The 16,729-nt window shown below is 22.7% G+C and overlaps 3 protein-coding genes across 3 annotated transcripts; all 3 read right to left on the bottom strand.

The window, feature by feature from the left end:
* Nucleotides 1–1,217: 1,217 nt before the first annotated feature.
* On the bottom strand, nt 1,218–2,541 carry OCT59_011841 (uncharacterized protein; the record flags this gene model as incomplete). The annotated part of the gene is made up of 4 exons (XM_066134059.1): nt 1,218–1,228; nt 1,310–1,726; nt 2,162–2,273; nt 2,350–2,541. 4 exons carry the CDS (start codon nt 2,539–2,541, stop codon nt 1,218–1,220), a joined length of 732 nt encoding a protein of 243 aa, XP_065989359.1.
* Nucleotides 2,542–9,330: 6,789 nt separating this feature from the next.
* OCT59_011840 (uncharacterized protein) lies at nt 9,331–10,065 on the bottom strand (the record flags this gene model as incomplete). The annotated part of the gene is made up of 3 exons (XM_066134058.1): nt 9,331–9,522; nt 9,595–9,722; nt 9,942–10,065. 3 exons carry the CDS (start codon nt 10,063–10,065, stop codon nt 9,331–9,333), a joined length of 444 nt encoding a protein of 147 aa, XP_065989358.1.
* A 2,021-nt stretch (nt 10,066–12,086) lies between these two features.
* Nucleotides 12,087–12,928, bottom strand: OCT59_011839 (uncharacterized protein; the record flags this gene model as incomplete). Its single annotated transcript, XM_066134056.1, has 2 exons — nt 12,087–12,408; nt 12,481–12,928. 2 exons carry the CDS (start codon nt 12,926–12,928, stop codon nt 12,353–12,355), a joined length of 504 nt encoding a protein of 167 aa, XP_065989357.1. The 3' UTR covers nt 12,087–12,352.
* Between the last annotated feature and the right edge of the window lie 3,801 nt (nt 12,929–16,729).

Raw genomic sequence — 16,729 nt, 5'->3', positions numbered from 1 at the left:
TCGGTTGAGTCAAGGGTCGGGTTACGAAAATATGAGACCCAAATAAATACGAGTCTTATATTTTTTATTCAGATCGGGTCGAATATTTCCTCAAAACCCGACCCAACTTGACCCGGTAGGAGCACTAATGAAAACGCGTCTCTCCTAATAGATATAATAAACAAGTACAATAAATAGTACTTAAATAAATATATAAACGTGTATTACCTGTTACCTAAAGAGATTTAAAATATGTATAATGCACTTAATATTGTTACAAAATATAATTATAACACCCTTTACTTGTTAAACAACTTTATTTATTCTTCAAAGAATGATCAAAGTACCAAAATTACACTCTACTCTTTGTATAAAGAAGATAGACAAAAAATAAAATAGTTAATATAGTAATTAAAATAATTAATTAAATTGATATTTTCAGCTTTTTATAAACTTTTGTCTGACATTAAAGAAAGAAAGAAAAAAAAGGGAAAGTTATAAAATTACTGCGGTTAAACATAAATAAATAAATAAATTAATGAGGCTGATATGGCACATAATCACGTGGAGTCATCCAAACTATACATGTATGGTGACAATGATTTCCTGACAGGCTGACAGGACAAAATCCTGAATGGACATTTTTCCGAATAACATCTTTTCCAACATGACAATATCCCGACGATAAATATCCCGAAAGACAAAATCCTGACATGACATTTTCCTGAATTCAGTTTGTGAAAATGTAACTTTGGTTAGGTATATAGTTTTAACAATAATACATCCATTCAGGATTTTGTCCTGCCAGGAAATCGTTAAGAAAAGGTTACGTCAGGAAAATGGATGTCGGGAAATCATTCTGTAACCAAATATATGTATGTCAAACTTTGTGAAAAATCAACTGTACAATATATGTTTTCTATATACCCATTAGAATTATTTGATAATTTATATTTAATAATTGGAAAAGTTAAAAAGATTATTTAAATTACAAGCTAAGAAATTTGTAAAATATTACTACTCTAGCCTTAGTGTTTAAATAATTATAAAAAAAGAGAATACATATATGAATAAAATATAAAAAGAAGGAATTATTTAAATTACAAACTAAGAATATTGAAAATATTTTAATAGTACTTTAGCCTTAGTATTTAAATTAATCTAAACAACAATTTCTGTTAAATGCATGACATTAAATATCACTTATAAAAGAACTATAAAATGCAAATAATTACTAGTTATTTTTTATCTAAATAATTAAATAAATAAAATTAATTTTACATAAATAATTTGCAAAGTTAATTCTTTTTATATACATTATATTACATACCTGATAATTTCAAATTAACTATACAATCATCCAAATCTTTACTTACTAGCATTTCATTAACTTTTATACTAGATTGTGAATCTTCACTTTCTTCATTCACTTTTCCACTAGTAGTAAATGATTGACTTGAATTATAAGCTTGCAAATCTCTGCTTTCAAGAATTTCATTCAATTGTTTACTAGTAAAACCAAGTAAGCGGCTTGCATAATGTGCTTTTGGATGAGATTCAGTAGCAAGATTATTGTTATACCCAATTGGTGCATTTATAAATTCCATAATATTGCATTTTAATTCTTCATTAATATCTTCGACTTTCACATTATCTGGAAGAGAAATCCATTCTTTAATAATATTTAAAACTTCTTTAGAAGATGGCCTTTTTAATTGGTTTTCATTCCAACACTTTTCCATCAAATCTACATAACATTGTGGAGTATTTTCAATAATTTCAGGATGTTCACCTCCACAAATACTTAAGCTAAGTTGAAAATCATGTGCTCTATTATTAAATGGTGGTACCCCAGACGTAAATTCCCACATAATCATAGAAAAACTATATATATCACTAGCTAGAGTATAAGAATTGCCTCTTAAAACTTCTGGTGCCATAAATGGTATAACACCATAAATATCATATTTTTTCAAAAATGATTTTACAGGTTTACATAATCCTAAATCACTAATATAAATCTTACTTTCATTATGATTTAAAATATTTCCATCATGAAAATCACAATGAATAAGATTTTGTTTATGCATATCATTAAGTCCAGAAATAATTTCAAATAACATGTATAATTTTTGATACCAACCACTTTTGATTATTCTTGTTAAGTTTCCTCTTAAATTACCTTTGTTTGCATAATCCATTACTACCATATATTTCAAAGTATCTGGATCTTTTGTAAACCCATAAAAATAAATAATATCATATGAACTTAAACAACTTTCATGATATTTCCACTATAAAAAAGTAATAATGTATTAGTATAAATAAAATATAATTCAAATTAAAAAAATAAATAATATATTATCATACTTCATTTAAAAATTCATTTAAATTTTCACTTAAATTAATATGACATTTAAGAATTACTTCATTATCTTTATTATTATAAAACCAAATAGCTTTATATATAGTACCAAATCCTCCTTTATCAAGATATTCAACATTTTTAAATTTATCATAAGGAATCCATTTAAATTTTTTTTCCAAAATAAAATTATCCATAATTGTATCTCCACTTTTTCCAAATCTATATATAAATTTAAATAATTAAAATTATATTGAAGTTTATAATAAAAATTACACTAAAATTTAAGATTAAAATTAACACTTACTCTAAAATTTAAATAGAAATTTAATATAATATATGTCTTAGATTTTGTATAAATATATATAATAATAACATATTTACAACTTACCAACTAAAGTAACAAAGATTTTAAATAAAAAATCCAATTAACAAATAAATATTTATAAAATAGATAACAATAGAAACAAAAAATAACTTACAAGCTTATATTATTAAATAAATAATTTAGTTAGTTTAATTATATGTAAATATTATAACAATAAGTAATAATAGAATTAAATAAATAACTTACCATCTATGAAATAATTTTTTAAATAAAGAATTTAGTTAGTTTAATTTATATATAAATATTATAAGTAATAATAGAATTAATAAATAACTTATAACTTACGATCTATTTAAATAAAGAATTTAGTTAGTTTAAATTATATGTAAATATTATAACAATAAGTAATAATAGAATTAATAAATAACTTATAACTTACATGCTATATTATTTAATAATTTTTAAATAAAGAGTTTAATTAGTTTAAATTATGCGTAAATATTATAACAATAAGTAATAATAGAATTAAATAAATAACTTATAACTTACAATCTATTTAAATAAAGAATTTAATCAGTTTAAAATATATGTAAATATTATAACAATAAGTAATAATAGAATTAAATAAATAAGTTATAACTTACAATCTATTTAAATAAAGAATTTAGTTAGTTTAAATTGTATAACAATAAGTAATAATAGAATTAAATAAATAACTTACTCCCTATATTAATAAACAATTTTTAGAATTTAGTTAGTTTAAATTATATGTAAATATTATAACAATAGTAATAATAGAATTAAATAAATAATGTATAACTTACGATCTATTTAAATAAGGAATTTAGTTAGTTTAAAATTTTATGTAAATATTACAACAAAAGTAATAATAGAATTAAATAAATAACTTATAACTTACTATCTATTTAAATAAAGAATTTAGTTAGTTCAAATTATATATAAATATTATAACAATAAGTAATAATAGAATTAAATAAATAACTTACTCCCTATATTATTAAATAATTTTTAGAATAAAGAATTTAGTTAGTTTAAATTATATATAAATATTATAACAATAAGTAATAATAGAATTAAATAAATAGCTTCTAATTTACGATCTATTTAAATAAAGGATTTAGTTAGTTTAAATTATATGTAAACATTATAACAATAAGTGATAATAGAATTAAATAAATAACTTATAACTTACGATCTATTAAATAAAGAATTTAGTTAATTTAAATTATATGTAAATATTATAACAATAAATAATAATAGAATTAAATAAATAACTTACAAGCTAAATTATTTAATAATTTTTTAAATAAAGAAATTAGTTAGTCTAAATTATATATAACAATAAGTAATAATAGAATCAAATAAATAACTTATAACTTGCAATCTATTTAAATAAAGAATTTAGTTAATTTAAATTATATGTAAATATTATATAATAATAGAATTAAATAAATAACTTACTCCCTATATTATTAAATAATTTTTTTAAATATTAGTTAGTCTAAATTATATGTAAATATTATAACAATAAGTAATGATAGATTAAATAAATAACTTATAACTTACGATCTATTTAAACAAAGAATTTAGTTAGTTTAAATTATATGTAAATACTATAACAATAAGAAATAATGGAATTAAATAAATAACTTATAACTTACCAACTAAAAGAAATTACAAAAAAATTTTTAAATAAAGAATTTAGTTAGTTTAAATTATATGTAAATATTATAACAATAAATAATAATAAAATTAAATAAATAACTTATAACTTACGATCTATTTAAATAAAGAATTTAGTTAGTTTAATTTATATGTAAATATTATAACAATTATAACAATATGTAATAATAGAATTAAATAAATAACTTATAACTTACCAACTAAAAGAAATTATAAAATAATTTTTTAAATAAAGAATTTAGTTAGTTTAAATTATATGTAAATATTATAATAACAAGTAATAATAGAATTAAATAAATAACTTATAACTTACTAACTAAAAGAAATTACATTTAGTAAACTTAAATTATATGTAAATATTATAACAATAAGTAAGAATAGAATTAAATAAATAACTTATAACTTACGATCTATTTAAATGAAGAACTTAGTTAGTTTAAATTATATGTAAATATTATAACAATAAAGTAATAATAGAATTAAAAAGAATAACTTACTCCCTACATTATTAAATAATTTTTAAATAAAGAATTTAGTTTAAATTATAACAATAAGTAATAATAGAATTAAATAAATAACTTATAACTTACCAACTAAAAGAAATTGCAAAATAATTTTTAAATAAAGAATTTCGTTAGTTTAAATTATAACAATAAGTAATAATAGAATTAAATAATAGCTTATAACTTACCAACTAAAAGAAATTACAAAATAATTTTTAAATAAAGAAGTTAGTTTAAATTATATGCAATAAGTAATAATAGAATTAATTATAACTTACGATCTATTTAAATAAAGAATTTAAGTTAGTTTAAATTATGTAAATATTATAACAATAAATAATAATAGAATAAATAACTTACTCCCTATATTAGTAAATAGTTTTTAATAGTTAGTTTAAATTATATGTAATAATATAATAATAGAATTAAATAAATAACTTATAACTTACGACCTATTTAAATAAAAAATTTAGTTAGTTTAAATTATATGTAAATATTATAACAATAAGTAATAATAGAATTAAATATATAACGTATAACTTACGATCTATTTAAATAAAGAATTTAATTAGTTTAAATTATATCATTTATATGTAAATATTATAACAATAATAATAGAATTAAATAAATAACTTATAACTTACAATCTATTTAAATAAAGTATTTAATTAGTTTAAATTATATGTAAATATTATAACAATAAATAATGATAGAATTAAATAAATAACGTATAACTTACGATCTATTTAAATAAAGAATTTAGTTAATTTAAATTATATTTAAATATTATAACAATAAGTAATAATAGAATTAAATAAATAACTTATAACTTACGATCTATTTAAATAAAGAATTTAGTCAGTTTAAATTATATGAATAATATAAATAATAGAAATATAGATATCTATTACTTACACCCTAGTATTATTAATTAATTATTAGTTAAATATAAAGATAATATAAAAGCATTTACTGCATATTAAATATCACTTACAATCTGGTTGTTTAAATTAAGAATATAATTAGTTGAGTTATATAAAATATTAAACAAATAAATATGATATTGTCACTTACCATCTGTAATACAATTAATTATTAAATAGTTAATTAAATAAAGAATTTAGTTATTTGAATATTATGTAAAATAAACAAGTAAAGAATTAAAAATTTAAATAACTAATAACTTACTGACTATAGTATTATTAATCATTAAATGAATTATTTAATTGCATGAAATGTAATAAAAATGGTAAGTAATTCCATTATTATTCAATTATAAGATAACCTATTAACTTACGAGCTATATTTGAATATTATATAAGATATAATTATAGATAGTATTTAAATGTATTTACAAATAAAAATTTAATATTTTAGCACGCATGTTATTATACCTTTAGATTCCTTGGTACTACTTTTTTCAAATCCTTCAAAGCCACTTTCTTTGAATTCCTTAGAGCTACTGCTTCCTTCTAATTCAATATTATCAGAAACTAGTTTTATTATATTGTAAATTTGTTTAAATTATTAGAATTCTAATTGTATTAAATGTTTATATTATATATATGATTATTACCTTTATCATTACTAAGAGCCATTACTATATAATTATATTAAAATTCTTTCTGACTGGAACAGATAATGTAAATATCTTTATTATTTTTATTATTAAATGCCTTTATTAGTATAGGTCTATGTGGTAATAATATTTATGCAAAATGCATTATGCGCAAAAACGTTGATCATAAGTACAAGCATTATATGTATAACAAACAAATTTTGCACATATATCTGGAATGTATGACAATCATCAGCCTCATTGTTGCACAGCAAAAATCATAAATCAAAGAAAAATTTCTTATTACGTAATATATATTTAGAATATCACCTTTTTTTTGTTAAACTATCTTGGAAATGATCAGCCACACCTAAAGTGGTTACAGAATAAACCTTTACATTATTACCATAATTTTAAATATTAGTCATCACTAATCACTCATCTATATTCTATATAACTAAAAAAATACAATGTGTAACCGTAACGTTTAGACTAGCATGTATAAATAGTTTGAATTGTGTAACTTGAAATCCCATACCATAGATCCATGTGCATTCCAATCAACTAATCCAATTTCAGTTAATGAAATTTTACCTTAATCAGAAATTTTTTTTTTGATTATTAATTTTTTTTGTCCGATTTTTTTTTCATTCCTAAAAAAAAAAGAAAGAGAAGGGAACATTAGTGACATTCCCAAGTCAATACGAAAAAAGAAATGAAAAAAAATGAAATGCCGCCTACTTATAAACCAGAATACAGTTCAATTTCCAGAGTCATTCAGCCATTCCTAAAAAAAAAATAGAAAGAAAAGTGACGTTCCCAAGTCAAGAAAAAACAAAAAAAATGAAAAAGAAACGAAATGTCACTTACCTTGCAAAACTAAAAATAGAGGTTGATTTCCAGAGCCGTTCATCTATTCTAAAGAATAGGGAAAGAAAAAGAAATGTTAATAATGTTTCAATTGAAGAGGAAAAAAAAAAGAGCAGAAAAAAAAGTAAATTGGCATTTACCTTGAAACATTAAAGTCCCTAAAAAAAATAAATACATAAATACATTCATTACGCGATAATATAATTAAAATGATGCCAATCATGAGGTGTACCAAATGAAATACCCGGTGAATATCACCCCTGGTGAATTTTTTTTAAATTAACCTCCGGTGACCATCAAATAAATCCATAAAAATAATAAAAATCAAAATAATAATGAATAAAATATAAAAAAATTTTAAGATGAAGGTCTGGGATCTTGGGATCTTTAAAAAAATTTTCTTCAGAAAAATTTTATAATTATATGCAGAAATTTTTGTGTTTTTCAAAATGACTCAATTATGAACTATCCTGTAACATTTAAGGAAAGCTTGAACGTGTGACTGTGAGTTTGATTGGTTTTATCTTATGTAATATTAACAGAGTTTTTTATGTTTTCAATTTTTTTCAATAAAACAAAGTTCATGTAATACTTTTTAAATTAATATTTTTAAGTTAAAATAATATATTTAAATTTAAAAAGACATTCGTATTTTATTGAAGAAAATAAAGAAAAGAAAGACTGTACAAGAGTCTATAAGAAAAAATATTTCAAATACTAATTATAATAATTAATCATATAATCAAAATTATCTAAAATCAAATATTTAACTGATCATACAATAGTGGGTGTCTTCACAAAAACCGTGATTGAGATTTAATCTGATTTCACAAAAAACATGAAATCATATTTAATATATGAATTTAGTCTAGTGGTGTATTCTATTGTAATAAAGGTATCACTGAACAGTAATTTCTTAATTCAACCATGTTACTTATTTATACAATTTGAATTATTAGTGATTTATTTATTATAATTTAATATGATCAAATTTATTGATTTCTTTCATCTATAATAAAAAAATATTTTAATTAAATACTTAATAGATCAAAAATATCATATGCAAAAGTAATTACCTTTGGAATTAATATCAAGTTTAGTAAAATCCATTCTTAAGGAATCTATAAATATTATTAGTTGTTAGCATTATAAAATTAATTTAAATTATTATAATTATTAATATGAAATTACTTATAATTACCTGAATATTCTATTCCAAATAAATCATTATTATTGTTAGCATTATTGGGTTCTGGAAGATTTTTAAAATCTAAAGCCTACTTGTATAAACTGCTTGAGGATGTATCATATATGAGAGTGTACTTGTAGAACTTGTAGATGATAATGGTAATGAATATGACTTTTTATTAATTTCATCTGCTTCTTCGGTTTGTTTATTGATTACAGAATTTTCATAACTATCCCATTCTAATATTTTTAATTAATTCAGTAATTCATCTGAATTAGGTCGTTTTAAAGGGTCTTAATCCCAGCATTGATTAATAATATCAAAAATTAATTGAGGTATTTTATAATTAGACTTTGGCCTCCCTTACAAATTTTCATTGCTAAGGATTCATCATGAGCTATATAATAATAAGGAGGGAAACCTGTACAAATTTCATATGCAATGATTCCAAACCCATAAATATCACTTTTTTGAGTATATTCTTTTCTCTTAAAACTTCAGGAGCTACATAAGGTAATACTCCATATATTTTTTTATTATTATTTTGAGAGAATTTGACATTTACTGGTCTACATAATCCTAAATCAGTGATGAAACTTCCCGTATTAAAATCACTTAATATATTTCCACAATGAAAATCATGATGAATTAATCCTTTATTATGAATATCTTTAAGACCATCCCAGTAAATAGTTTTTGTATAAATTTGTACCAAATGGGCTCATCCATATATAATTGGCTCTAGATTGGCTTAAATTTGGATTATTTTTTGCATAAATTTGAGCTAATTTCGAGCCAATGAGCCCGTTTGGTATAAATTTACACAAAAACTATTTACTGGGCATATGCAATATTATATAAATTCTGCAACTTTTGCTTCCAATTCGGTGAAATGAAATTATTATTTAAATGTTGTACCATCTTTAATTCCATTACCATAATAAAATCATTTGTTTTTGGATCTTTAGTAATACCAAAACAACGAACTACCCAACCAGTATCGCATACCAAAATATTTGATTCAATCTTAAAAAGTAAATTATAGTTAGTTTAACCATTTATAAAGGCTAATGAAGATTTATATGAAAAATATCTTACTTCTTTTAAAAAATCTGCTGTAATGCCTTTTAAGTTACGCAAACATTTTAAAGCAACTTTTAATTTGCCTTCTCTTTCCAATTGATCATTTCCATAATTTATTTCCCAAGGACCATCTTTCCAAACAGCTTTAAAAATAGTTCAAAATCCTCCTTTTGCTAAATATTCAATATTTTCAAATTTATTGTATTCAATCCATTCTATTATTTGTCTCTCATTTTTAGCTTTTAATTGTGCTTTTTGAATAAATTCATACCAATTTATGAAGTTTTGTTTAAAATTTTGTGATTTACATGATTGACAATAATAATAATCAGTATTAAGCTGCTTACATTTTTTATACAAACCATATTCTTTGTCTGTTATTAGTTTATTAATTGACGATAATTCCTGTTCTTCAGTCAAGTGATTATTATGATTAAAATCTTTTATTTGTTCAATTACATCATCACTTAATTTAATTTCATCCATTTTAAAATAGCGTTCACCATTATTTTTTTTTTTAGTAATTTTTACATATGAATTAATAACATATTTTTTTGTGTTGCAACGATACCAAGAGCGGCAACAAAATTATGAAAAAAAAGACTAGTTAAAATACACAAAATAATCTAGATCGGCAATTAAATTTATTCAATTTTGGCAAATTAGGTAAAAATTTTTAACTAAAATTAAAAAGGTGGCGAAAAATTGTCTAAATTTTTCATAGTTGTGGGTATTTTTTACTCATAACATGAAAATCTTTTTTTAAAAAAAAACTAGGCGTAACCCGTCGCGTTGCGCCGGGGATGATACTTGCCCATCAAGCAAGAGAGTAGGTAACTATTATCATGATGGTATTAGTAGGAAATAAATGTAGTAAATTACACAATCTAGTATATGTACAGTATATAATATTATTATTAAATGCAAATCTTATTTATCGTACGAAACAAATGTTGCAGTACTGTGAAATTTACAAATTCATTACAAAAACAATTTTGTATAAGTAGTTTATTGTTACATTGTTACAAAAAAAATCTTTTTTTTTATCTTAAAAAATTCCATTGTAGCATTAAAAAAAATTACACCCTCTAGAAAAAAAAACCTCAAAAAGATTAATTATAACGATCTATTGTCATGAAAAAAAAAATGTATTCGGGGAAAAAAAATTCGGTTTGAAAGAAAAAAAGCCAAACCGGAAAAGGAAAAGGGGAAAAAAATTTTCGGATTGGAAAAGAAGCCAACCGGAAAAAAATAAAAAAAAATTTGAAAAAATAAAAACTAAAAAAAAAATTTGTGGGAGAAACAAAGAGAAAAATCGGGTTGAAAAAAAAAACCGAAAAGGAAAAAGAAAGAAAAAATAAAAAAAATCGAAAGAAAAGAAGAAAGAAATCGGTTTTTAAAAAAAAAAGACCGAAAAAAATGATATAAATCTTAAAAGATTATTTAATAAAAAAAAATAATAATAATTTTTCGGTTTTGGAAAAAAACCAAATCTAAACGGGAAAAGAATTAAAAAAAAAGAAAGAGGAAAAAAACGAAAAATTTTTAAAAAAAAGAAATAAAATAGGAAAAGAAAAAAGTGTTTCGAGAAAAGAAGAAATTTGAAAAAAAAGAAAGAACCATTTGTGAAGATCGGTTCAAGAAAAAAAAATGAAAATTAAAAATAAGGGGAACCGAAAAAATTTAGATCGGTTGGAAAAAAAAAATTTAAGTTAAACACAGGATTGTATATTTAATTTTCTGTGGCACGATGTAAGATTGATGTTAATCGATGATTAATTAGGAGATTTTTAAAAATCATCGCGTGTTGTAATATGAATTATAAAAAATTGCTTTCGAATCCTTTTCAAAAGAGAAAAAAATTTTAAAGTAGGTTCTTTTTTTACCTGGAGAAAATTAGATATTGAATGGAACCAAGAGATTTAGAAAAAAACAAGATATTTGTTCATGGCTTTAAATTATTTATAGTTTGATTGGTAAAGGTCAATCAAATACCGATTAATTACTGGAATTTTATTACCGATATGACTTGCTTTTATGTATAATACATACTCTAAAGATCATGATCTTAAAATTTGGTATATATATATTATACTAAGTTGATAGCAAATATAACATAGGGTCTTAGTTTTCACGATAAGACATAACTGCTAATTGATCGCATGAATGATCTTAGTTAAATTTTTTTCAAGTTTCTTATAGAAATTTTTTATCGAAAATTATTCTTTGAAGATCTAGTATTAATTTATAGAAACCTTTAGAGAACTTATAATTTATTGAAAGATTTTTAAATTACAAGCAGATCCCACCGACGTGCACTATTTTATATTTATCAATAGTCATTAACTTTTGTTAAAAATTAGATATACTATAGATTAAACAAGTATAAAATACTAGTGTTAGAATTCCAAATTTTATATTCAAACATCAGAATGTTTTATAAATATACTAACACTATAAATTAAACATATATCAACATACTTTTAGTAAAATATAACCTTAAAAATTTATATATAAAATATGCCTTTTATTATGAACACCTTCTTAAACCTTCTTAAATAAACTTATTAATTTGCATGCGCATGGTAATAAATATATATATTGTTCAATTACAAACTGATTTTTATTATGCAAAAAAAGTCAAATTTACATAATACTACTTTATAATCAGTGTTGAACAAATACTACATATACTCTCTATATATAAGATTGTTTACAGATATTTAATTATGAATCAGAAAGTTTAATGATATTATTGTTAATGAACTTTAATTCAATCAGTAATTTCACATTCTAAACAATCGCTTTTGTCAGACTTTAGAAGACTTTCTGTAAATGATTAGCAGTTAGTACAAATAACTTGATAAATAACCAAACAAGTAAATAAAGATTAATTGTTACCTGAATATTTCATTGTTGATATATTATCATATATTTCATAATAACCATCAGAATTTTTTGGTTCAGTAAGATTTTTATAATTAAATGGCCTACTTTTATAAATAGCTTCAGGGTGTATCGTCAAAGGTGATGAGTTAGTTGATGAATTATTATTAATTTGTTCCGCTTCTTCAATTTGTTTAATTAATTCTGTTTTATTGATGGATTCTGAATAGCTTATTGCATCTTTATCAAAATCGATTAACCAGTCATAAAAAATTCTTGAAAGATATTTTGCATCAGGTCGATTTGATGGATCTGCATCTAAGCAGCTTTTAATTATATGTAAAATTAATTTTGGTACTTTAATATTAAATTCAGGTCTTAATCCTTTACAAATTTCTAATGCTAAAAATTCATCATGAGCAACTTTATAATATGGAGGCAATTCTGAAATAATTACATACATAATTATGCCAAAACTATAAATATCTGAAGCTTTGGTATAATCTTGTCCTCTTAAAATTTCAGGAGCCAAATAAGGTAAAACACCATACATCATATTATTTCCTTCATTATAATTTGCTGGTTTACACAACCCCAAATCAGTTATACGAGGCGAAGTTCTATTACATACTATATTTCCAATATGTAAATCTCGATGAATTAATTCTTTGCCATGAATTTTCCTAAGCCCAGCTGCAATATATTTTAAAATGTTAATCTTATGTTTCCATATCCGAATATTCAAATCCAAATTAGAAAATTTGTAACTTTTTTGCTTTTTATGCTGCTTTTTCTTTTCTTTATTCAACGAATTTTGTAGATTTCCTCTCTCAGCATAATACATAACCATAATATAGTTTTTTGTATTAGGATCTTGAGTTATTCCATAACATCTAATAATCGTATCTGACATACAATACTCATGAACTTTAAGATGTAATGTAATCTGATAGTTTAAACGAATTAGTTATTAAACTATAATTAATAAATAAAACACATAATATGATTAAGTATACCTCATTAATAAATTTCAATGTAACATTTTGTGAATTGTTCAAACTTTTAAGAGCTACTAAGGAGCCACTGTTTACTCTTCCCCATTTACGGCAACTTGTATCCCAGTGTGTGATATGGCCGTCTTTCCAACTTGCTCTATATACTTTTCCAAATCCACCCTCTGCAATATAATTAGGTTTACCAAACCTATTATAGGGTATCCACTCTAATATTTGGTGATGGTTTTTTGCTGATAACTGAGTATTTTGAATGAAATTATCAATTTCATCGTTACCACTGGTCCAATTGTCAAAATTTTCTTGGAATATTTTTGAATTACAAGGTTGACACCAATCCTTTCCCGTTTTTATTTGCTTGCAAAATATACATCTTCCATGTTTTTGCTCATTGTTCTTTGAAAGACAAGACCTACAATATCTTGATTCATCTGGTTTTTTGCATTGAACACATAGTCTGTAATTTGGATTTTCTGCATTTAATTGATTCATAGTGCAGATAAATTACTTGTCAGCAGGGTTTAAATATTTATTCCTGAAAAAATTGACAAAAAAATTATAACGGATATTTATATACATCTTAGATGATCGACAAAACCACCTTTTGTAGCAAAAAATGGCTGCTTTCGTGTTACCAAATATTAAATGTTAAAATACAATGCATATGGGCCGATCTACAGAATCGGCTGAAATTAAGGATTTATAAAATTTATTAAAAAAACGTGACATTTATTCCACAACTAATTGTGTTACATGATCATCTTTATGCCAACCGATTAAAAAAAAATTTTTTTTGTACTTTAAAATAAAAAATATTTTCCATAGATACAAATAAACAACGCGAAATCTAATGGGCTTTTAAGATTCCAATGGGTTTTTGGTATAGGTGATAATTTTACGTTATTTGCATATTAAATATGGTTGGTAACTATTTTTTTTTGTTTTCTAAAAGTTCTTGGCGTTCAGTAGAGTTGTAAGAAGTTGTAAAAGTTTGGGACTTTAGACAAAACTTGTTGTAATTTTATTTCTTGTTTGTTTATATCATATTTTATTAAAGAATTTAAGTAATAACAAAAAATTTTTATTTATTTCAAAATTACTAGGCAAATTTTATTATTCAAAAATCAGAGAGAGAGTGGGGAAACTTTTTGTGACTTTTCTAACCCCTTGTTAATAAATATTTCTATTTTAGTATTGCTAGAACCACCTTAGTTAAACCATTATTTTGTTATAATTTCACCTAATTTTAAATATAAGTTACAAAGATATAATTTTTTGGGGGAAAATAAATATTATACTACAAAAATAAATAATTTGGCTAATTTAAATCCGTTTTTTGTAAAAATATTATCATTAAATTACACTCAAATAGAGCTTTAGTTGAGCATAATTTTGCATGATTTAATAATAGAATGGTAAAATACATAAAATTTTTTTGAAATTTCACGTACATTTATAATACGATTCTTTATGCACGTGATAGTATCGCCCATCCAATCATTTTTGTGATAGTTTTTAAATTATAAATTATTAATTAATGGATGATTATACGATTTTTAAGGTCAATTCCGCAGATCGGCCCATATTTATAGTATGCCATTCTTTCCGAAATTTACCACATCATTGATCCATTTATACCAAGAATGATAAAGTAACAATTAAACATTCCCTATAAAAAATTTATATACGGAAATGATACGTTTTGTATACATTTTATATATGATTTTAAAAATTCCGTATCACAATTCCGTATATTTCATAAGTAATTCATTTTTGAAGATTTTTTAAAAAATTAATGTATACGGAATGAATATTGTGTATACGGAATTTATACTGAATTTTTAAACTTAACAGTTAATAATTTTATTATTCCGCATTTCCATTCCGTATACCGGTACTTTCCGTATCATAAAATGTGACCACGTGATTGTTTATTGTTATGATCTGTGATACGTTTTTTATTTATTTAGATCACCGATCTTACACGTCATCCTACAAGAAAAGAAATCAAACCGCCCTACAAAAAAAAGAGGGAAACCAAAAAATTATAAAAATTATAAAAATTTTTTAAAAAAACTTCTAATAAGGTAATAAGGAAACAAAGGGAACGAAGTGATATAAAAAAAAATAATTTTTTAAAAAAAGAGGGAATGAGGTGGAATCTATAAGAAAAAAAAATTATTTTTTTTAAAACAAAAGCATGAAGTGAAATAAAAAAAGGAGTGAGATAAAAAGGGATAAAAAAAGAAGTGGGTAAATATAAAAGAAAAGGAGGAAAAGAAAAAGGGGGAAAGCAGGAATAACAGATAATAAAAAAAAGACGCTAGGACTTCTTCTTTTTTTATGGCACTGAGCTTTTTTTTATAGGAATGTTGCCTCTTGGAGACTCAGAATTTCTGTATATATTAAATAGAGGGAATTGATATTAATTAGAAATGTAGTAACATTTCTTCTTTTTTTAGGTTGCTGGACTTTTGGAGACTTAGATGAGCCTGGGATACTGTAGGTAGTACTATATAGGAAGGAGTTTGAGTAAAAGTAACGTTCTTTACATTTCTTTTTATTTTGTTTTTCAGGTCGTCAGACTCCTGAAAAGTCGAACCTGGACTTAGGTCTAATTCTATAAACTTTTAAATTGGGTTTTTATTTGCATCAAAGTAACATATTAACATTTCTTTTTTGTATATTTTATAAGAACAGGTTTTTCCTTAGGACTACTTCAAATATCTTATAGAAACGTTGGTATGCATTTCATTTTATTTTAATAAAGATTTTTGGGAGGGAATGTTTCATATTTGTATTTTAATTATTTTTATTTTATTTAATAAAGTACTAGTAAATAATAGTAATTTAAGCAGTAAATTCAGTGACCAAATCATTATAAATTTTGTGACTAAACCATGTAAATTCAGTAACAAAATCAGTGTAAATTCCGTGATAAAATCGTGCAAATGATACGTTTTTGTGATACGGAATTGCGCATTTTCCGTATCCTCTCATGATACGTTATTTCTAAGGAAAAAAAATCTTATAAAAACTTTATAAAAAACGTATCCAGTTTTTTTATAGGGATTGACTATGCTATTCTTTCAAAATTCATGAAAAGCTCATTTTGGATAAGAAATTTATAACCAGCATCCTCATTCTTACCATAAAAAGCTTAATAAGACATTCATAAATCATACAGGAAAAGTATCTAGTGTGAGAAAATTTATTTAGAGTAACGTTCAAATATAAAGTTTTATTTTTTA

This window comes from Rhizophagus irregularis, chromosome 2, assembly GCF_026210795.1.
Source record: "Rhizophagus irregularis chromosome 2, complete sequence".
NCBI lineage: Eukaryota > Fungi > Glomeromycota > Glomeromycetes > Glomerales > Glomeraceae > Rhizophagus > Rhizophagus irregularis.
The sequence above is the reverse complement of the archived record's forward strand: the minus strand, read 5'-3'. Positions and strand labels throughout refer to the sequence as shown.